This window comes from Lutra lutra, chromosome 3 (assembly GCF_902655055.1).
Source record: "Lutra lutra chromosome 3, mLutLut1.2, whole genome shotgun sequence".
NCBI classification, from domain to species: Eukaryota; Metazoa; Chordata; class Mammalia; order Carnivora; family Mustelidae; genus Lutra; species Lutra lutra.
Window position 1 is genome coordinate 77,927,536 of NC_062280.1, and position 22,760 is coordinate 77,950,295.

Here is a 22,760-nt window from a genome sequence, read left to right on the forward strand (position 1 = left end):
CATTGAGTTGAGGATAGACTATCACAGATAGGAATGATTTTTGGTGTCTTTAAAACACAGTACTTTGACTACACACACCATCTACCCTGAGTGCTATATACCCTAAAAGCAATAACAAAAAGTTACAGAATGATCTTAAATGGCTTTCAGAAATTATACTGTTAATGGCAGCATTGGTGTTACTATTCTGTGATTTATAGGTGTTATAAGATAAAGCAAGGAAGCAAGTAGGTATATTGTTGCAATTAAAAATCAAGATTTGGGGCGCCTGGGTGGCTCAGTGGGTTAAGCCGCTGCCTTCGGCTCAGGTCATGATCCCAGGTCCTGGGTTCAAGCCCCACATTGGGCTTTCTGCTCAGCAGGGAGCCTGCTTCCTCCTCTCTCTCTGCCTGCCTCTCTGCCTACTTGTGATTTCTCTCTGTCAAATAAATAAATAAAATCTTAAAAAAAAAATCAAGATTTTAGGGGCACCTGGGTGGCTCTGTGGGTTGCACCTCTGCCTTCAGCTCAGGTCATGATCTCAGGGTCCTGGGATCAAGCCCCACATTGGACTCTCTGCTCAGCGGGGAGCCTGCTTCCCCCTCTCTCTCTACCTGCCTCTCTGCCTGCTTGTGATCTCTCACTCTGTGTCAAAATAAATAATTAAATCTAAAAATAAATCAAGATTTAAGGATAGCAGAAAAGAGATAAAGCAAAAACCTTTTAGTCCTGAACTGAAACTGGAAGTATAATTCCATGACACATTTTCTTTTTTAGAAGAAAAATACATACTTCCTAGCTGTTTTCTGGAAAACAAAACAAACAAAAAACAAACAAAAAAACATGGAAAACAGGCTCATTGAAGGGAAATACTGGAAATGAGCACAAGCAGTGCTCAAACTGTGGTCTTGAAATACCATTACCCAATAAAAGTAACTAAGTTTCCTTGATGATCAGGTTGATACCATGTCTGAGGCATGACCTACCATTCCAGAAAGCCAGAAAACGATCAGAGACAGCAGAGGGAATGTCAAAAGAACTTAGAAGTCAACTTGGAGGGCTTCCCAACCATCTCAAATGCCAGAATTAAGACAATTCGAGAATTAGTAAGAATTGGCATTACTGTAAATTGAAACCTAATACCTAAGTTCTTAACAATCATAATAAACCTCACTGGTCATTATGGCTGCTGTCATCTCCCTTTGAGGAAGAACTTTCCTTTCTGCTGCAGAGAAGGCAGTTACCTTTGGCCCCCAGCTGTTGGTCCCTTCAGGCTCTACCTCAACTCATTGCTGAGGTCATATTATTCCCAGACTAAACACAGCTGAGGTTCGGCCATTTCTGGCCAAGGCAGGGCTCCTAATGGGCAGTCTTTTCCCCCAGATCTCACCATAGGTAAGCAAAGACTTGACTAGACCTGGATCATGGGCTGAGGATCTCCCTGTCCCTGCCTGCTTTACAGGTGTCAGATTGGCCTCAAAGTCACAAGGCTATCCCTCCCTATCAGTCTCCCCCTACTTGTATCTTTCACAGATACTTGCCCCCAATAAATTTCTCATATTCTTATAAGAAACTAGAGACCAGACAACTCAGTTTGTTCAGAAAAAAAATTGCAAGGGAAAAAAGAGGAATCCGTGGATTAGAAAATATTAAAAACCCAGCAACCAACTGCAAAATGGCCCTTATTTCCCCCTGTTGATTTCTATTTAAAGAGAAACAATCAGGAGACTCTGAAACGGACTGGATATTTAAGGATATAGGGGATTACTTTAAATTGGAATAGTGCTTTTGTGATTATATTGTGCCTATTTTTTAAATCCTTATGTCCTAGAGATACACGCTGAGATGTTTATATGTATAGATGTGATTTATGAGGTCTAGGAATTGCTTCCAACTATTCCAGAGAAATAAGAGGAAAAACCAGGACATAGATAAAACATGGCTGAGTTTAAACAATTTCAAGGCCAATGTGTTATACAGAGCCTCACTCTTCTCTGGGTTTTATATAAAGACTTCTATTATTCTTTCTACATTTGACTATGTTTAAGGTTTTCCATAATAAAAACACTGGATTTTTTTTTTTTTTAGCTATAAAAATTCCCACTTCTTTTTCACCATCTACTCTGAAATGGAAGTACCCCAAGAAGAATGTGATTCCATGGTAGAATGGTCTTCAAGGCCTGAAAGAAGTCTGATGATATTACTCTTAAAGGCTTTTGTTTTTGTTTGGGCCATGATGCTCCCTCACACACAAGATAGACTCCTGATGGCATGAGGGGGAATTCCTTCTTGCTTGATCCAGGAAGCAGCAGAACCTAATGGCACAGTATGGGCTCACCCGTCAGAATGGTTGGCTTTGAACTCCATTGCGAGTATGACCTTGGATAAGTTATTTAACATCTCTGGGCCCTAGGGATAAAAATCCTACCTAGACTACATAATCTTGCTGGGAAGATTAAACAAGATAAGATACTTGGCACAGGACTTGGCAGAGTAAACATCAATAAGCGTTCACGGTTTTCAGTCAAACACTGGACACCGTTGTGTAGCAGCAGTTTTCCAGAACACGGTTTCTGATTAAAATCTTGCAATGTACACAGGAATTCCCTGATGCCAGCTGGTATATTATTTTAGATTTATCTTTAGGCTTACCATAAGTCCACAGCACTATGCCAAATTTTTTTTTTTAATATGCATACCTGAAGGCCTCCCTGCTTCTTGATTTAGTCATTTATCACACCGAAATCCTCAACTTCTGGTCCACACGCCAGAAGTTAGCATAAAACTTAATTCCCTTCAAACTCCATTTCTCTTTTTCCTTTTACTTCTCTCATCACATACTGATTTTGGAAAACTTAAGAGCGTATGAATAGTCATGGCTACTAAGAATCCCCTCCTTTTGCTCATTCTACACATACAACCAGATTTCACTTGTCCAGGATGTACTACATCTTTGGCTCAGTTCTTCCAAAACCTGGGCAGGATACACTCATATGGAAGACTTCTAGAAGGACTGATGTTTGTAGATTTGTCAATATTTAAAATGTAATCTAATGACCTAGTCAAGTAACAGGCTGAGCAGGAGAGACGATAAGGTTCAGAATGAGCAGTGCAGAACTGAGTTCACAGGGAATTAGGTCTATTACCTCCCTAGCCCTTTAAACAAGGATGGTCCATTTCCCCCAAATTACAGAGAGCACGAAAATGCCCAGTCCAGGCAATGCCATCCTCCTGTGTATCCAACCTACCCATCAATCCCATTACCTACTACCACGGCTCTTTGATTCTTCAGCTCCACGTTTAGACTTTGGCGATTCACTTCAGGTCCTCCTGCTTCCCTCAGTCCCAGCTGGATTTGCCTCTGGTTTACTGACTGTGATCCAGACATTGGACTCTCGGTTTTTAAGTCCCTTGGTTTCAGCACAAGCATGGTTCCCCAGTTCCCCACATAAAAAGATATTTATGTGCCAGGTTAGCCCCCAAAGATCCCTATGTGGGGGAGGGCAAAAGAAAGGGAGACATAAAAGTAGATCAAGGTTCTAAAAGTACTTGCCTTCAGAGGGTGCCATATGGTTAAGGAAACCATCAATATGGAGACTCTCAGGGAGCTGGGGTATGCAGGCTAAAGACAGTTATTTCGTATATACTATTTCTATAGTAAGAAACAGATTAAGTTTGCCAAATCTCAGTTCAAGTAAATCACAGCCACCAAGAGGAATAATAGAATCATTTTTAGAGACAAGATTTCAACTTTACTATCAACTCTTACTTTGCAACAAAAGCTTTTTTTTTTTTTTGTATTCACAAAATATGTTAAAGGGCTTTGCTGTCTCTAGACTCTGTGGTTTTGTCTAAATTGGCTGCTCGGGTTGTAGGGCTGTATCAGTTTTACATGAAGATTTGGAAACGGTACCTTCCTGGAGAAGTAAATATTATATTAAAACTGACACCTTAGGAATAAAGGAAATTAACAATTTCAACTCTGGATGCAGTAGAGCCCCATTATCCAATGTGATCACCACTAGCCATTTGTGGCTATTAATTTTAATTAAAATTAAAAATTCAGTTAATCACAGCAGTCACATTTCAGGCATACTAGCTGTGTGTGGCTGGTGACAAGGGTACTGGACAGTTCAGACACAGAATATCCCATCACCACAGAAGCTTCAAGTCATGCTTTAGAGATTCACTCTACATTTGTTTTCTGTGTGGACCAACTTATTTTAATAAGAAGCTTTTATACAATAGGACTATTTAATATTTCTATAATAGCTTAACAGACCTTTCAAAGCACTTTAAAAACTTCATAAATGATACAGGCAGTTCCTTGGTAAACTTGATTTTTCCTACCCATCTTATTAAAAGTCCCTCAAATCTGACATCTTAGGAACAGACTGACCATTTTTTTAAAAGAAGTATTTTCTTAATATGTAGACTGATAAATCAAAGCATGTTTTACCGAGTAATTAATCTTTCAATAATTCACACAACAGGTCATTTTGGGGTTTAACCCCTGCTTCCATTATTTCTGACCACAAGGTCCACCGACAGATGTCTCACTTTGGATGTACACAACAGAAGACTGGGATCTGTTTCACGTACATCTGTTCCCAAACAGCTTAGGCAGATTAATACTTAGAATGCACCCAGCTCTGCTAAGTCCCAAACAACCATTAACTCTTGTTGTTTTTAAATTATTTTTTCTCATTTTTGCATTTTTCCACACTACCTTTCACACTGGTAAGTTTCCAGCAAATGTTTATACATGTAAAGCTAATCATTTTAATGCTCCTAAAAGAAACACTTTCAAGACCTTATTCTGAAGCCCAGCTTTCTCACATTTTCTGGTTACTGCTTTAATTCAACTCAGCTCAGAGCTAGGGTAGGAATAACCCTTTGGTGAAAAAGATCATGAAATTGTGTAACGTGAAGGAGGAAGTCCATGAAAAACAGAATTTTAAACCACAAGATTTGAGACTCTCATTTTTTTCCTATTTAATACATAATATTCAGATGCTAATCAGATTACAAAATCCTTGCCCTGAAATTTGCTTAAAAGGCATCGTAAATGAAATCAAGGATAAGCTAGTCTTTTTATCCATCATAAAAAAATGTGCTGATGACTAGCGCTAACCAACATTTTTCCATCAGAAACTGGTTTCTTCCTTTCCAAAGATAGGCCCGGGGCTGAGAGGACTGTCCACCTCTCTCCACTATGCCCTGAAGCTGTGGAAGGGCAGGAAGGGGCCTGTTTGTCCCCCATGTGTTTCTTCTAATTAGAAATTCGTTAGGGTTGAGTGGCTCCTGCTGTCAAACAAGACTCGTCTGCAGGCACTGGACGGTTGACCCCACTGGTCATTCAAACCTGAGACTTATTTATGTCCTAACACCTGAAGTCTATGAACATAGGTATGTTCTTTAAAAAGCAACTTCAGAGTTAATGGTTTTCGACGATTATATACAGTTGATCCTTAAATAATGCGGGGGTTGTGGGTGCTGACCCACGCGCAGTCAAAAAAAATCCACGTTTAATTCTTGATTCGCCCAAAACTTAAGAGCTAACTGTTGAACAGCAGCCTTCCCAGCAATAATAGTCAATTAACAGATATTTTGTCCGTTAAATGTATTATATACTGTATTCTTACAATAAAGTAAGCTATAGGAAAAAATGTATCTTTCAAGATGAACATTTATACTTCTGTACTGCATCCAAAACAAAACAAAACAAAACTCACGTGTCAATAGAGCTGTGTAGTTCCAAGTCAAGTTGTTCAAGGGTCAACTGTAATGAAATGTCTCATTCTGCAGGTGAAGAAACTAAGTGGAGTTAAATCACTTGCCCAAGTCAGTTACAGTCCTGATAGTCACAGAGATAAGACGGCAGGTCCTTTGGTGCCCCATCCTGAGAACATTCTTGCACCAGGCAGATTACACACAGCTGCAGTGGGGAATCTATAAAAAGTCCCATCACATTTTTCATACATCAGGATGCTATCCATTAGTAAATGGTGAGGCTTCCAATGTGAAAAGGCAGAGAGATCTGTGGGCATTTGGTATTCCTGTCACAGAAATTCCTAAATTGATCATTCTTAACTGTATTAAAATTTGAGCTTAATACAGTTTAATCCTACCCATTCCTAACTCTCCCTACCAGGAGCTTTTCCTTTATGGTAAAACATGGTCCACCCGGTCACACAGTACAATAAGCAGATCCGGCTTTGGGGAGGCACAAAAATGCTTCTATCTTCTGCTTTCATCAAACCTTTCAAGTAGAAGCTTACTACCTGCTAAGCAAACATGGCAAGAAAGTTGTCCTTGGCTGAGATCTAGAACAATGTCAACAGGTAACTGGTGATGCTTTTGAAGACCTTGAACTCTGAAAGTGTCTGATCCAACAACAGCACAAGGACTAAGTTATAAAATACACAGATCTGTCTAATACATGTGCCCATGTCCCCTTTCCTGTGCACCCTTCATTTCTGACGCCTCCCCTCCCCACCCCAGTTCCAGGCACTGTGTTGGGAGCTGCCCATACTGGCAGCACTACTCTTAATCCTCTTTGCCTAGATAGGGTCCCATAACCCAGGCTTATCTGGTCTCAGACAACTCACCTGATCCCTCTCCCCTTTCTTCAGGATTTTGTTCATTCCTAGGTCACAGCTAAGTGGGTAATTACTTTATATTCACAGGAATAAACTGTTCATTTTATATTTACACAAGAAAAATGGCCAGATTTTAAAATTCCCATAAAAAGATCATTGGGTAACATTGCAGATCACCAACCTTTTCTGAACAGATGATGCCCTTCTGTGCATATATTTTACATTGTTGTGGTGGCCTCCTGGTCAACCTATGCCCAGGTGTGCTTACCACCCTGCAGCTGAGCAAGAGGGAACCTTCTAGCCAAGGCACCCACTGTGGAGAAGTGGGCCAACATTAGCTTAATTTTTTTTTCTTTTTAGAAGAGTTCCAATACTTTAAAGAAAAATGGAGGGGATACTCCTGCATGTGATGTAAACCCACTGTTAAGTAGCAGTATAATAAAGGGTACAATGCAATAGGCAAAACTAAAGTTCATGGGACCAGTTAGCAAATTCATTCAACGATCAGTCATGTGTCAGGCACTCTTCAAAGTGCTGACAGTTAACAAAGAGATGGTCTGAACATCTTTTCCCCCCACCTAGATCTAGTCTGAGAGTTATACCATCAGGCCCCTGCTTCTCAGGCCTTCAGATTGGGTCTGAATTCTACCACTGGCTTTCCTCGTTCTCCAGCTTGCAGATGGCATGCAAGGGGGACAGCTCAGCCTCCATAATCCCACAGTAGATCTCCTCAAAGCTATAGCCCAAGTTCCATTTCTCTGGAGAACCCAAACACATTCTAGATTTGTCAAAACCCATAGAATGTACATCAAGAGTGAACATCAAGAGTGAACCCTAATGTACACTATCGACTCCGGGTAATGATGGTTCATGTAGATTCATGAACTATAACAAATGTACCACTCTGTTGAGCAATGTGGCTAACGGGGCGGGGGGGTGGCTGTGCATGTGGAAGGGGTAGGGGGCATATGGGAAATCTCTATACCTTTTGCTCAATTTTCCAGTGAACCTAAAACGGCTCTAAAAAATAAAATCTTTTAAAAACCATGAAGGTTTAAAAACTGAGTGGTCTTGAACTCTTTCCTGTGTATGATCTAATAATGCCCAGTGACCCCACTCCACCCTTTCCTGGAACAGCCTGTCACTGGCCAAGGAGCACTGGACACACCCCACTACATCCTTCCACACCACAGCCTCCCAGGTATGGTAACCTTGATACAGCTCTTCCTCCATTAACTGGACCAATTTCACTGGTCTTTCAGCTCTCACCTCTAACCCAATTCCACATCAGAGATTATTTCTCACATTTAAACTTGTGTCTTGGTACCTTCTTTTCCCACTCAGTGTACTAAGTAAAACATCCACTTCTAAAATAGAAGTTCTTATGAAGCTGCTAGGATTCTGACCTTCCAATTTTAAGGCCTAAAGTGGCACACTAGGTATTAAGAAAAAATACACCTAGATGAAAAAAGATGGGTTTTAGAGCAAAACAACAAAAACAAAACAAACTTTCAACCTTTATAGTTTTTAATTTCTACTTCAGGAACACTACGCAAGCATACTTTTCCTCCATCACCACTCAATTTAAAACATTTCCTTTCTTGTGTCATTATTTGCGTTTTTCTGGAGGGGCACTGCAACACCAATCTGTATGATCTCTCATTGCAAGGTCGTGGTTTAATTCTGTCGTGTTTCCCCTTCATTGTAGGTAAAATTGGCTCTTGTAGGCTAAACTCTATAACTTCTATATCCTCCCAAATTCAAACTGACTTAAAAACTTAAAAGTTAGGGATATGGACGTAGAATTCTGTCAACTCAGAGCTTTGATAAAAGTCTACCTTGGTTGTCAAAACACCTGAAAACATTTTAATTAAAGTATAAGTGAGCCAGGGTGGCTTATGGAGCAGAGGCGGAATTCACACTCAACCAGGGCGGAGTCCCTGACTAGTCGGCGGCATTTTGTTAGCTTTTTGCCCAAGAAACTTTGAAACAGTAACAGGTTTCTATAGTACTAGTACAGGGTGGCCGGTTTTCCAACCCAGAAAGACGTTTTTTTAAATTTTCTTAAGTTGGTATTCAACTAGGTGAGACAGTTTCACATCCCAGTTTCTTGAGAAATCATCTCTAGACTGACTTGAAATAGTTCTATTGTAAATAAGGCACTGTAATATTTCTAAGTAACTCAAGTCAATAAAAGACGAATGCAAGTAAACAGCGTGATTAAAGTTTTAAAGTTAACATTAAGACTAAGCCTGTATAAAAATTTAAAAAAAAAAAAAAAAAAGACTAAGCCTGTAGAAGCCTTGATTCTAGACAATGGCAAGGAATGTGAGGGGCGTCGAAGTCCGGAGATAGCCCAAAGTGGGCGGGGGGGGGGGGGGGGGCTTAAAATTCAGAAGTCAGCAAAAGGAGAGGTGGATTCAGAACCCACATGTTGGTGTACTCTGCAAAGCGCTTATACTCCCAGCGTATGGGCAGAAAAGGACGGATTAAAACTTCAGCTTGGAGGGAAGGAGGCCCTTCCAAGCAGCTTGAAAAACATCGCCCCTCTGGGGCTCAGTTCTGTTTTTTTCTGCGTCGCAAAACAGAAGCTGAGCGTGACTTCGCTCCGGAGGCGGGAAGCCAGGCAAGAGGCAGCAGGTAGCGCGAGGCCCCTGGGGGTAGATAAGGTTCTCCCCTTTTGGGAAGGAGGGGGCGGTGGCGTCGGGACGCTGGGAGAGGAGGAGCCTGGGGGGAGCGGAGTGGAAGCGGCGGGAGGTGGAGGGAGGAGGAGAGGGTGAAGGCGCAGCTGGAGGTGAAGAAGCCGGGACCACTCACCCGCGGGTCGCTCGGGCTGGATGGGCCACCACCTCAGGGCCAGCTCGCTCAGCACCACGTCGCAGCTGCTCCTCCCGATCTCGAAGATGCCCCGCAGCAGAGTCTGCCCGGCCGCCGCCTCCGGCTGTAGCCCGGACGCCCACAGCGCCGAGGGCACAGCGGCCGCCGCCGGGGGCGCTTCTTCCTCCGGGCCGCCCTCCAGGGCGCTCACGCGGCCTCCGCGCCTCCCCCGGGGCATGGCGGAGACGCTAGCTGAGCTGGAGCCAGGGGTCTGGGGAGGTAGTGGAGGCCGCAGCAGCCACCGCTCCGGCTGCGTCGGGCGCTGCCACAGCAACCGCGCGCAGGGCAGAGACCCAGGAGGGAGGCGGGGCGGGCAGGCGGGGCCGCTGGGACCCAGTCCTGCACCTCGGCCTGCGGGCCGCGGGTCGCTGCCGCTCACTACAAAAAGACCCACGTCCCGGAAGAGGAAAAGTGTCTCCCTCCGCCAAACTTTACTCTTCGCGGGGATTTAGTGGATTGCGCTACCCACAGCGCTTCTCAAACTTTTACTTAGCCTCTGGGCATCTCGTTAAAATGCACATTCCTACTGAAGCGGTGCGGGATGAGGTCCGGGATACTGTATTTCTAAGAAGCTCGGGGTGATGGCGACGCCCATGTCCTGGTCGGCAGAGCACAGTTCGTGTTCAAGGGCCTCTGTTTTTTGCATCTCCTTCCCGGTGGGCTCTCTTGGAAGGCGGAGGTCGCGCCCGCAAGTGTTAGCTGGTTTTTCGCACCTGGTCTAAAGCGCGCATTTCCCAAGTGCTGCGAGGGGAAGCCAAAGTCTAGGGTTTGCATCGACCAATTCTCACCTGACAAACATAGTATTAAAAGAAGATGTCTTATCATCATGAGCACTAACGTATAGAATCATTGAATCACTATATGTACACCCTTAACTATACTGGAATGAAAGGGGAAAAAAAGACAATAAAAAGTGCCTTTGTGCTATCAGTATGGACGGTCCTACTTTCCTCAAGATCTCTCCAAGGCAATCTTGTCTTTGCCTGGATCTGGCACTCCCTGGAGGGAGCTTACAAGCAGCAGGCCTTGTTCTCTTGAAGGCTACCGCTGTAATGCAGTGTTACCTGGAAATGGAGAGGGCCCCCGAGGGGTTCATCCATCACTTTCTTCTGGGAGTGGAGAGTCATGAAATTAGCGGATGGTTAATTGGGAAAGCACAGAGAGTCTGGAGGCCAGTGGTTCTCAATCATGGCTGCACATTAGAGTTACCTGGGGAGTTTTTAAAAAATCCAGATGCCCAGGCTGCACTTGAAGACAATTAAATTGGAATCTCGGGGGATGGGACCCAGCTTCCCTGATGATTCCCGTGCTCAGCTAGGCCTGGGAATCGCTGCTCTGAGCTGTGGATGAACCGGGAGCTGACAATCTGTGACAAGGAAGCAGGGAACAACGGAGTTCTCTGGAAGAGGAGCGGAGTGGGAGGTAAATCAGCAGCCTTTTCATAAGGTCAAAATAATTGTATTGAGAAAAAGTTAGGGGCAAGGGACTGAAAGAGCAAATTAAATTCACAGAGTTGTGAATTCCGTTCCAGGGTGCTCGGGCCTCACCAGTGACTTCAGGCTCTTCTCACTCCTGCGCTTGTCCTGGTCACGCTGCAAAGCCAGACGGAAGACCTCGTGGAAGCAGGAGTGTCTCAAGGTTCTCTGCTCAAACTTGGATTTCAGACAAGCCGGGGAGGAAGACTGGAGGCCTGGCCAAATCCCTTTCAGACATAAAGCGCCTGTATGTCAGTTAAGCTGGGACTCTGACTGTTTAATGCTCTGAAAACAAATACCCAAGCTTCCAAGCAAAGCAGGGAAGAGCCTCTATTTGATCTGATCCTGGAGAGCTGTTCCTTGGAGCAGAAGTGCAACTGCTTTGCAACCTCATGAAGGCTTCATCAGGTGGCTCAGCCGAGCCCTCATCAGTGGGGAGGCCCGGGCCCTTGCAGGACAAGTTGCTGAGTTGCCTGTTCTGGAGTCAGCATCTTGTATTCACAGCTGTCGGACCGTCAGCACAGAGCTCCCTGGCATTTTAAAAGTTCACTGAGAGCCAGGGCAAATAGGCCAAGGCAGTGGCTATTTCTTAGGGCCTTTGCAAGTGCCAAGTTGCCATTTTTCAAGCTTCATAGGGCCAGACAGTCAAAACAATTGACTTTGCTTCTCTTGAGGATGACAGTAATAGCTGTACTCCATTCTTTCCTCTTGATGGGGGGTGGGGGCTTCTCTGTCCTCAGCATCTAGCTACACAAGCCTCAGGGCCATGGCTTTGCATATAATACAGGGTTCCTGGAATGAAGGCACCAGGCCCAATCACTCCCCTGAACCTTAGGCTCTATGTCCAGCTGCCTACCTGACATGACCACTCAGCCATCCAGTAACCATCTGAAACATAACGTAACTAAAACCAAACTCATGATTTTCCATCATAAACCTGTTCCTCCCAGAATGTTCCAAATCTCAGCAAATACTGTTATCAGAATCCTTGATGTCATTCTTATTTCTCCTAATCGTCTCGGACTCACATCCAATTCACTAGCAAATCCTGTCAATTCCATCTGCAAAAAAAGACTCCTTTCAGGCTCTTGTCTTCCTAGTCTACACCTCTTCACTTCTCACTGGACCACTTCAATAGCCTCCCACCCATTTCTATGATTTCCCCTTTGCCTGTACTCCCTCCTCCAGGCCAGAGTCTATTTTCCACCTGGCAATCACATTGCTCCTTTTAAGAGTAACAAGATCGGGGCGCCTGGGTCGCTCAGTCTCTTAAGTGACTTCCTTCGGCTCAGGTCATGATCCCAGGTCCGGGGATCGAGCCCTGTATCGGACTCCCTGTTCAGCGGGGAGTCTGCTTCTCCCTCTGCCTACTGCTCTGCCTACTTGTACTCTCTATCTGTCAAATAAATAAATAAATTTTTAAAAATTGAAAAAAAAAATAAAAGTAACAAGATCATATCACTCCCCGCTCACAAACTTCCCGTGATCTCCCATCACTCTTGGAACAAACTCAACATGCTTGGCAAGCGTACACGGCGCTACATAATCAGGGCTCTGGCTACCTCTCCAAGGTCACCTTCTAACACCTTTCCCCTTGTTCCCCCACACAATCCTCATTTCTAGTCCTCAAACAGACTGAGACTAGTCCCTTAGAGCATTTGCCTTGCTCTTCCCTCTTTGGAATGCTTTCCCAGCCAGCCAACCAGATGGCTCCCTCCTTCATCTCAATCACTTTGCTGCTTAAAGATCTTCTTCTCTAAGAGAACATTGCTGATTTCCTCCATCATTCACCTTCCTATAACCATGGGTATTAGTTTTTTTGTTTTTGTTTTTAATTGCTGCTAAACCAATTGCCCTAAACTTAGTGGCTTAAAACAACGATGTATTATCTGACATTCCTGAAGCTCAGAAACCTAAACTCTGTTTCACTGGACTAATATGAAGTCATCAATAGGCCTGCATCCCTCTTGGAGGCTCCAGGGAAGAAGTCATTGCCTTGCCTTTTCTAGCTCCTAGAGGTTGCCTGTATTTCTTGGTTCATGCCCCCCACAACACCCACCTCCATCTTCAAAGCTAGCACCATCGCATCTTCTCTCTGCTTCCATCCTTCCATCTTACGTCTCTGACTTTGCCCTTCTTTCCTCCCTGTTATAAGGATCTTTGTGATTACATTGGATCTATCTGGATAATCATTAACCGTGTTTGCAAAGTCCCCTCTGCAATGTAAGGTAACATTTTCACAGGTTCTGGGAATTAGGACATAGACATCTTCAGGGCACCATTGATCTCTCTACCATCCCCTGCTTTATTTTTCTTTACATCCCTTATCTTTACCTCTTACTCCATTTACTTGTATGTGTATTGTCTAGATAGCCCATTGAATGAGTTAATGCACTTAGCAACCGTGCTGGAATGTAAGAAACACTCAATAAATGTTAAGTGTTGGGACACCTGGGTGGCTCAGTCAGTTAAGCATCTGCTTTCAGCTCAGGTCATGATCCCAGGGTCCCAGGATCCAAGGCCGCATCCATCTCCCTGCTCACTGGGGAGCCTGCTTCTCACTCTGCCTGTCCCTCTGCCTGTCACTCTGTCTGCTTGTGCGAGAGCTCGCTCTCTCTCTCTCTCTGACATATAAATGAATAAATAAATAAACCTTTTTAAAAATGTTAAGAGTTATTATTATTATTATTGGAATAAAAGCTCCTTGATGTCGGAGAATTTATCTTGTTCTCCACTGAACTCTCAGTAACTGACACAGCTCCTAGCACACAGTATGTGCTCCAGAAATATCTGTAACAGTAATATACCTCCATAGTTGTTCCCCTTAGTTCCTGAGGCTCAGTTGTTCCATAAGTGATGCATAGATCTGATACCCTAATGCATGAAAATTGCTCTCTGAAAATTTTTAGATAGCTTCCTGAACATTGCTTTCCCTGCTTGGACTGAAGCTTGGGCGTTTGTTTTCAGAGCACTAAACAGTAAGAGTCCTAACTCCGCAGGCACTTGGTTGCTTTATGTTTGGAAGGCATTTGACTAGGTCTGGAAACACAGTCTGCACCCCTGATTTTTGTTGTTGTGGTTTTTTGGGTTTTTTTTTGTTTGGTTTTGTTTTGTTTTTAGAAATTCACATCTGAGCAGAAGACCTTGGAAAACTCTCTGCTTTTAACATTGTTTTCAGGAGGTTATTAAGTATCTGAGAGATTTAGGCCTAATGGGACAGTCTCCTAAGTCAGGGACCCCTTCTCAGTTCCACAGATGGAGGCAGGTGAAATTACAGCCAACCGAGACATCCAGATCTACCACATCGAGGGCAGAGGACAGGGAATTCTAAGGCTTTAATTTTGGCCAGTGGATAATCCTAGATCACAACCTTTGATCGCCCACAGGCTCTGCTGGCTTCAAAGTTTGATGTTTGTGAGCATAAATGAGGACCGGTGTTATCAAATTACCATCAACACAACCTTTTTCAAACTCTAGCTTACTTTAGAGAATATTTTTTACTAAGGACTGCTTGTTGTGGGTAGACTCAAATCCAAATGCTCACCATGACCTATGAGATGCCTTGTGACCCACCTCCTCTCCTCCCACACACATTCTATCTCCTATCATCATTCTTCCTTCCATGCTTCCTACACTTATGTCTAACTACATTGGCCTTCTTCCCATTCTTCAAATAAACCAAGTTTCTTCTTCATTCAGGGCCTCTGCTGTTGTAATTTACTCAGTGTGGAACCATCTTTACGATAGCATGGCTTTTTGGGGTGCCCAGATCAACTTCATGTCACCTTCTCAGAGGGTCTTCCCTGGCCAATCAGAAGTTCACCCCTACTCAAGCTTATTTTCCTCTTTGCCCTCCCACTATCCAGATGTATGTCATTGCTTTATTTGCCTACTTCTTTCTTGTCTGTCTCCCCTGTCCTATCAGATGGGTACCTCAATGACAGCAAGTGGCCTGGTCTGCTGCCTTATGGTTCTGTCTCTTATGCCTAGAACAGGTGCTAGATGCTGTTTAGCTGTTGAAGAACAGATGCTGAATAGCTGTTTGCTGAATCCTGAATAGCTGTTTGCTGAATCCATGAAGAAATAAATTAACTTTTTAAATTGAGTTCTTGTATTAATTTTTGAAATCATTGAATATATTATATCTCATAGATGAGGAAAAAAGAAAAATTTTGACATTTAATTTCTCCATATCAATATATATTTTAGGTGAAGTGAGCTTTAGTTATGTCCAACTCTCAGTCATTTCTAATACAAAATGTGCACCTTCTCCTGGGGTCTGCCTCCCTCTCATCCTGAGTGGAGATTTTGCCAGAATGCTCTAGCTACTCTAGTTCTTGCTGCCTAAAAGGTAGAGAGCAATGTGCCTTCGCAAAAATTATAGAATCAGATTCAAAGTCCAGGACCTCATAGATGAGGATTTTGGGATGTATGCCTCTTATTCTGGGAAACTGTGAACTAAGAATACGAGTTATCTGCCCCCACACATCAACACGCGATGGTGAGACAAGCAGAAAATAACCACAGAAAGTGCTCCCATTGGAAAACGGAGGCGGCGGCAGGGGGCGGGGCGGGGGGACGAGATAGAAAGCACATCGAAGTCACTTGTTCAGAGCAATTCTGAGATGCAAGCAGGCATGTGTTGCTAGCTCCCGAGACTCAGAAGGAGAATGTTCCTTATCCCGCATGCAGTTCTGCTCCCTAGGAGCGGTTCCTTAATTCACTGTTCTCAGCAGCTCTTCGCTCCAGCCTCTGGGATTTTGGTTCTGCCCTTTATACCATTTTTCTTTACAACAGGAAACTGACCATGATGACGGCTGAGGAGGTTTTCAGCCTTTTTTCTATCCAAGAGGCTTCTTTTAATTTTGAACTTTTAGTTCAAATGGGTATAACTCCTTTAGAAACTATGTAAGCTTTCTATATGTAGTTCACTTATATATGTCATATATGATATGTAATATTTGTCTATTCCTTATATATAGACATGTACATAACTATATGTATACATATCTATATCTGTGTATGTGTGTGTGTGTGTGTGTGTGTGTGTGTGTGTGTGTGTATAAAATCACTTTATATCATATTATACAAAAGCCATTCCCACAAATCTCTTTGAGACTGTCTTCTCTATACTTTGGACTCCAAGTCAGGATATTGGGATATAATGCTTCAGTTGTTTTTAGAAGCACTTTTGTGTAGGTATACTGTGTCTTCCAACCATACCTTTGATTAAGATTTGACCTGAAGGCTTGTTTAACTGGAAGCAGCCTACATTTCATCTTTAATTTGAGGCCACTTCTTGCTTTTAGGATTTTTTTTTTTTTTGCCAGAGGGTCTGAGTCTGTCCTGGGCCTTCTCTAGTTCCCCTAAATTATGCTTGCTCATCAACCTCTTATAAGACCCTCAAAGAAGCCAAATAACACTTGTGATATTCTGCCAAACAAATACAAAAAGAAAAGAAGAAGTAAAAACAAGGTAGCATCCCAGATCTATAAAAACTGAAACTTCTGATTAATTGAATACCTTCAGAAGATATAATCAGTAACTGGTATTTTGAGCAACGAAACGAGTCAGATAAGGAGATGTATGGCCCTATACAACTAAGGTTGGTGCTTTAGTCCTGGGTTTTAAGCTCACAAGGGGAGCACTGGCTCAAGGCTCTAAATAACGTGGGAAAGGTAGGTAGAACTTTTAGAGGTCATGGCACTTAAATTCATTTGGACTATATAATTTAAAAAAAACTATGTAATGTTACATGTCATAGAATTATGTGTTAAATGAGTGAAATATTCTTATTTGTGAAATAAGAAAATGCTATCTTTCTTTTTTCAGAGGTCTATTAGTATACCCGCTGCCCCCACATATCAAATAAGGATGGTATTTTTTACATGAAGAATAAATAGTAATTTATAGTTCATGATTTTATAAATTCTAGGATAAGAATTTTAAACAAAATTAGATTATTAGGTAGGCCCACTCACACTAAATCTACATGTCACTTTAATAATTCACATGAATAAAAGCCAATAAAACTTTAACATAATTCAGATGCTTATGAAATAGCTATAATTTGTCAGCTTGTTCAAATATCAAACCTGGAATTAACTGAAATAAGCTGGTTGTTACATATTGCATCACTAAAACTTCATAGTAGTATTTTCATAAGAATTCAAATGAACTCTCCTATATTTATGCATATTTAACATACCAATTTACTGTAGCTTCAGCATGTATATTAGCTTCCTAGGACTGCTATACCAAGTTAGCTCAAACTGCATGGCTTTAAATAACAGAAAAGTATTGCTCACAGTGGTAGAGACCAGAAGTCCGAAATTAAAGCATCTGCAGAGTTGGTTCCTTCTTGGGGACTTAGAGGGAAGCTCTGTTTCGTGCTGCTTTTCTAGCTTCCAGGGATTGTTAGCAATTCTTGTACATCTTGGGGTATAGAAATGTCAGTCTGGCCTTCCCTGTATCTCCATTTTCCCTGTGTGCTCTGTCTGCGTATTCTGTCCTCTCCTAATAAAGACATCAGTCCCCTTCCTGAACCACCATTCTAATCCAGTGTGACCTCATCTTAATTTACATCCTACATATTAGGATGTGTTATTTAGACACTATATCCAAATAAGATCGCACTCTGAGGTTCTGGCTGAACATGAATTTTCGGGAGTTAGGGGAAGGCACTATTTAACTCAGTTCAAAACATAGAGAGAATATATATATATATATATATATATATATATATATGTGTGTGTGTGTGTATAATGTATAATGTATAATATATAATGTATAATATATATATATGTATAATGTATTTTAAGTAAGATAAGTGGATTTTTAGTTAATTAGGCAAAAATGAAACCTTGGGAAACAAAAGATCCTATTCTTTAATATTTTAATATGCTAGTCAGAGTCAAGGGAGCATGAAAATGCAGTTTCTATAACCAAATATCTCATGTTGAAATTTAAAGTTATCCAAATAAGCAGCCTTGCCTCTGTTAACTAAGAAATTCTTTTAGTAAAGAAATATTTTGATAAAGAACCCTACTTAGATTCCAGTTATAATTTACATGCATTTGTGACTATTGTTTACCATGTATTTAATCACCAGCTGGAATAAAGTTTATTCAGGATCTAGCCCGGACAAGTTAAGTTAGCCCAACTCTCCTTTCTAGAATGCTCATGTTATCCTCGATAGTCTTGGATGTGAATGTCACCTTGTCACATACCTACAACCTATCACAGATTATAAATTTATAATATCCTGCTATGAGTAGACAAGCACTACAGTTGTTAGTGACACCAGTGGTAAGGAATTAACAGTTTCCCAAGCATTGTAACACCCCTTCATTGATGTCATCAAAAGTGGGGATGATCTTCTAACTGACATCATTCAGAGAGAACACTAAAGAGATGCTGTTGATGTGTTAGGTTTACACAGTGAACATTTTGAAGTAGAAATTATCGGTTAGGTAATTCATCAGCATTTATCTCAACCAATAGCACGTACTGTACATAAATATCATGATGATAAAGAACATAAGTTACCCTTCAATTTTCAGTGATTTTAAATTAAATCATCTTCCAAGAATACTGATCCTTTGATGTTTCTGGTCTGTAAGCACCTCTCCTAATAATTTATGTGTCATGCTAAAATACATACCTGGTGTTCTGACAACAATCACTCTACGTTTTTCTTCTATTGTGTTGCATTGCCAAAGAAGATCATATCCCCCACAAACTTGCCACTTTTCTATTCTAATTGATATTTTGGAGGAAGATGAATGTAACTAACAACTATTGTGATGATACAGTACTCTTTTATGTTGTAGATTTCTATATCTGAGCTATCATCTACCTAGGGGTGACCAGTTTTACTTTCTAATTTGTTGAATGCTGCTCAAATTCTCAAACTCATTGAGGGCCTACATACATAGTCCTTATGTGTGCTCTAATCTAAATTCTTAAGTGATGATAAGGAAGTTTGGGACAATTTTATATAACCCTAACAATAGAACAAGAACAGTTGCTGAAAGAATGATGAACAGAAAGGAAAACAGTAACATGCATTCACGTTCTTAAGGAATGTAAAAAAAAAAAAGGCAGAGTCTGGAAAGAACCTGTAATATTTTGATCCCTCATTTATTACAGTTCCAAATCATACTTTAAAAATTGATAGTAAATAAAAAGAAAGAACTGATCAATCATGATTTTTATCCTCAAAAAGAGTGGGAGAAAGGTGTTTGGTACCATGTTGTAAGAAATTAGTGTCAAGGGAGGCCTGGGTGGCTCAGTCGGTTAATGTCTGACTTTGGCTCAGGTCATGATCCCAAGTCCTAGGATGGAGCCCTATGTCAGGAATCCCTGCTCAGTGGGGAGCCTGCTTCTCCCTCTTCCTGACACACATACTCTCTCTCTCTGACAAATAAATAAACAAATAAAATCTTTATCTTTTTAAAAATGAAACTAGTGTCAATTTTTCTCTTTTCCTTGAATTAATGCTTATAAATTTCACTGAGCTGAGAATCATTTGTGGTCCTTTCCCATTCTCAGCTGACTCGATTTATAACACAACTTTAGCATTAGATTAGTGCGGTTTGTTCTTCTTGGAATGTTAATACTTATTGAGGATCTTCTAGATCTAAGTACCAGAGAAACAGCAAATAAGAAACAGGTTTCTGTTCTTATGAAGCTCACATTCTACAGGGGGAGTTAGATAATGCAAAAGTAAGTGATATAAATAAGTAAGCAAGATAAAAGCTCTGGAAAAGGGAGGGTGCAATATAATTTTGATTTTGCTAAGGTTGAAAGTGGTTGCTGCTTTAGATGGGGATCTGAGGAAGTGGCATTTGAACCAGAACCTGAATGAACAAAGGAAACCAAGTATCTAGGTAACCCAGCTTCCTGCAATTCCTTCATCTATAGAATAAGGCACAGGGCTGCTTTGGTTATGAAATGTGTAAATGAACAGAGAGCACTTAGCACCTACCTAGTAAGTGTGTGAGGCCATCTTCCTAGAGGTGTGTCTTTAAGGCATCAAAGCCTACAGTAGGGTTAGCTTTTAATCTTGTTAACGGCAAAGTAAGTTACCAAGTTTCCCCATAGATGTGAGATTAAACTTATTCTCCGATCTCTAGATGTTATTTTATAAGTGGATCCATCCCTTTGGATTGCTCTATACCTGGGGATCTACAAAAGTGATTATTGTCACTCTCCACTTACCTCTCATCAGTTGGGCAAATAGCACAGCAATGTTTAGATGGCCAAATCCATACTTATTGTATCTGAAGATTTAGTCCAGCATTTGCATAATACTCTGCATTTTAAGATATTTTAAAATTTGCAATTTAAACAGAAGTCCCCAGAGCCTGGGGCCTTGTCAATGCCACTAGTTTGGTTACCCAGCTAATTCCATCAGAGTCATCGAACCAAGTGTTAGTGTGTGTGAAGAGTCTGTGAGTCAATTGCCAGCACAAAATTCTTCCTGACATGGGAAGGCAGATGATCTCAACTTTTGAGTGCATACAGTGCAGATTTCTAGTTGAATGGTTCTTGACAATAGTGTCCTCTGAAACATAATGCCTGGCCTAGAGCCAATGATTATGCCACCATACAAATCACTGTGTATCTGACGCCAGAATGCCTCTGTGCAATGGTAGCAACAAGAGTTCTCAGTCCTGGTGTTCCACAAGATGTTTCATTGGCTCTTTTATTCTTTATCAGACCCTGGAATTAAAGATTTTATTTAGATTGATTTTAGGAAATAAGTGGTGGTGGAGGGAGAGGAAAAGGGAAGAGAGGAGGCTTTAGTGTAGTTTAAGAACAGCTTTGCTGTTTTACAATTCCCATTAGGACAAAATTAGTCCACATTTGAAGCCTAGTTTTATTAATTGTTGGATAGATATTTTCACTTTAAATCTCTTGTTTAATTATAGAACTAAAACAGCTTGCTTCAAACTGCTAGCTAATGATCCAGATATCATTTTAGTAATTGCTAGCTTCTTTCAGAAATGCATTAATTTTGTAAGAATTATAGACTTTCAAATGTAAAAAACATAGGGTGTTTTAAGATTAATACATCAGAACACTCATAATTTGTTGCAAATGTTATTTTACTGTATCATATTATAAATCTAAAATTATCAGAACATTCTTAAGATATTTTAATTCTTTATTTTAGTTTGCATTTAATTGTATTTTTTAGGATTAAAAGTAGGTAGATCATACTGTATGAATGCAGTTGGTGATGTAAATGAAATCTAAGTTATACAGTGTTCTATTCAAAGGGAATTATGCACTGGTTAAAATATTTAGCCAAATTTCATCTCCCACTATAAAACTGATTGCTGATTTTTAAATACCAGGTTTTTTTTTTTTTTTCTGGAAATAACTCTTTAGTGCATTTTCACATTAGATAAGTAGATCTAAGCTTTGTATTTGATAGGAATAGTAATTGTCCACATAGAACCCTAAATGTTACTCATAACAAACAATATACAACAACACTAAAAAATATATTTTTTTGAATGAAATCAAAGTTGTCAATGTTTCTTCTTTTTGGTTGGTTTTTGACATAGTAAAACATTTTCTTTTCTTATTAGCTAGATATAGGTATTAGCAAATTATAAAAACCAAGTCTCTTTTAAATATTGGTGGCAATTCAAGAAGAAAAGAAAAAGATAATTGAAAAGGTTTCTTGTGGTTTGAAAATGCCTTCCAAATATTCATTAAACATTTAAGTGAGTAAATTTGTAGAATATGTTTCTGACATTGGCACTGGTTCTGTGGTATTTCTCTGATCAGATGGAAGTGCTGTGTGTTATGCAGAGTGCATTCAGTTCATTCATGCATAAACAATATCATTTTCATAAATTAAAACCTCCCCTGCAGAAGGAACATCTGTGCCTGCCTTTGAATAAAAGATGGTGGCATGTGAGTTACTCCTTGACTGACTGAAAGAATCCTTATGTTTTAGAATGAAGTTATATAGGCAAAATGAAAGGGGCAAAAACAATTTAACTTAAGAGCCTGCATTTCTACTTTACAAAAAAAGAAAAAATCCACAATATACATTTCCTTGCTTGATGTTTTAAAAGCTGGAATCCATAAAATGCATTCTTTTATTATTTCTTCTGTTTACTACAGCAAGAGTTTTTAGTTTGAATGAAGATGTATAATATTAATTATAGGTGAAATTAAGCTGCTGAATAGATCACATCAAATCTGAATGTTCACTTCATGTCCCGTAGGCTGGAAGGCTGGCAATGTTCAGATATCCTATCAGTATTACATCTCTTAAAGTAAGAACAGTGAGAGCAATCCTAGAAGCAACAGCTTGATTTCAAAATAACAACTCTGATTCACTTGGAATGAGATGACTGCATTTTGGATAAAGTTGAGACTAACTTAAGAGCATTTCTGTCATCTGATGAAGGCTGATGGAAAACATGTTAAAATGATATATTTTAAATTGAACTCAAACATTTTTTAATGTTGAAGTATTCCTTACTGCTACTGTCACAGCTTGACATAGCCCCATTGGCAATGTTATTAGTATGGCTAATTGTTCCTGTCCATTAGATTACTCACATTTTTCTGGAGCAGTTTGCTAAATGAGGTCAGCTTTCTGGAACGCCTAAATCACCAATGAGAAGGAGATTAAAGGAACAAGCTTGGGAAGAGAGGTAGCCATCCAATGTGGCATCCGAATCAGAGGAGGAACAATGGAGTTACTAATGACAGTAATCAGAGCACCATGGTAGAGCCAGGACACAAGTGCCAAAGTGTTATTCCCTAGGAAGCATTCCTGTCAGTCAGTACATCCAGA

General features: G+C 40.8%; 1 protein-coding gene across 2 annotated transcripts in view; it reads right to left on the minus strand.

The window, feature by feature from the left end:
* CERKL (ceramide kinase like) overlaps positions 1-9,707 on the minus strand; it is a 118,649-nt gene extending 108,942 nt beyond the window's left edge. For both annotated transcript variants that reach the window (XM_047722334.1, XM_047722333.1), the window contains exon 1: positions 9,399-9,707. In XM_047722334.1, the coding sequence (XP_047578290.1) occupies positions 9,399-9,636 (238 nt within the window). In that variant the 5' untranslated portion in view covers positions 9,637-9,707. The remainder of the gene's footprint in view (positions 1-9,398) is intronic.
* Positions 9,708-22,760: the final 13,053 nt, after the last annotated feature.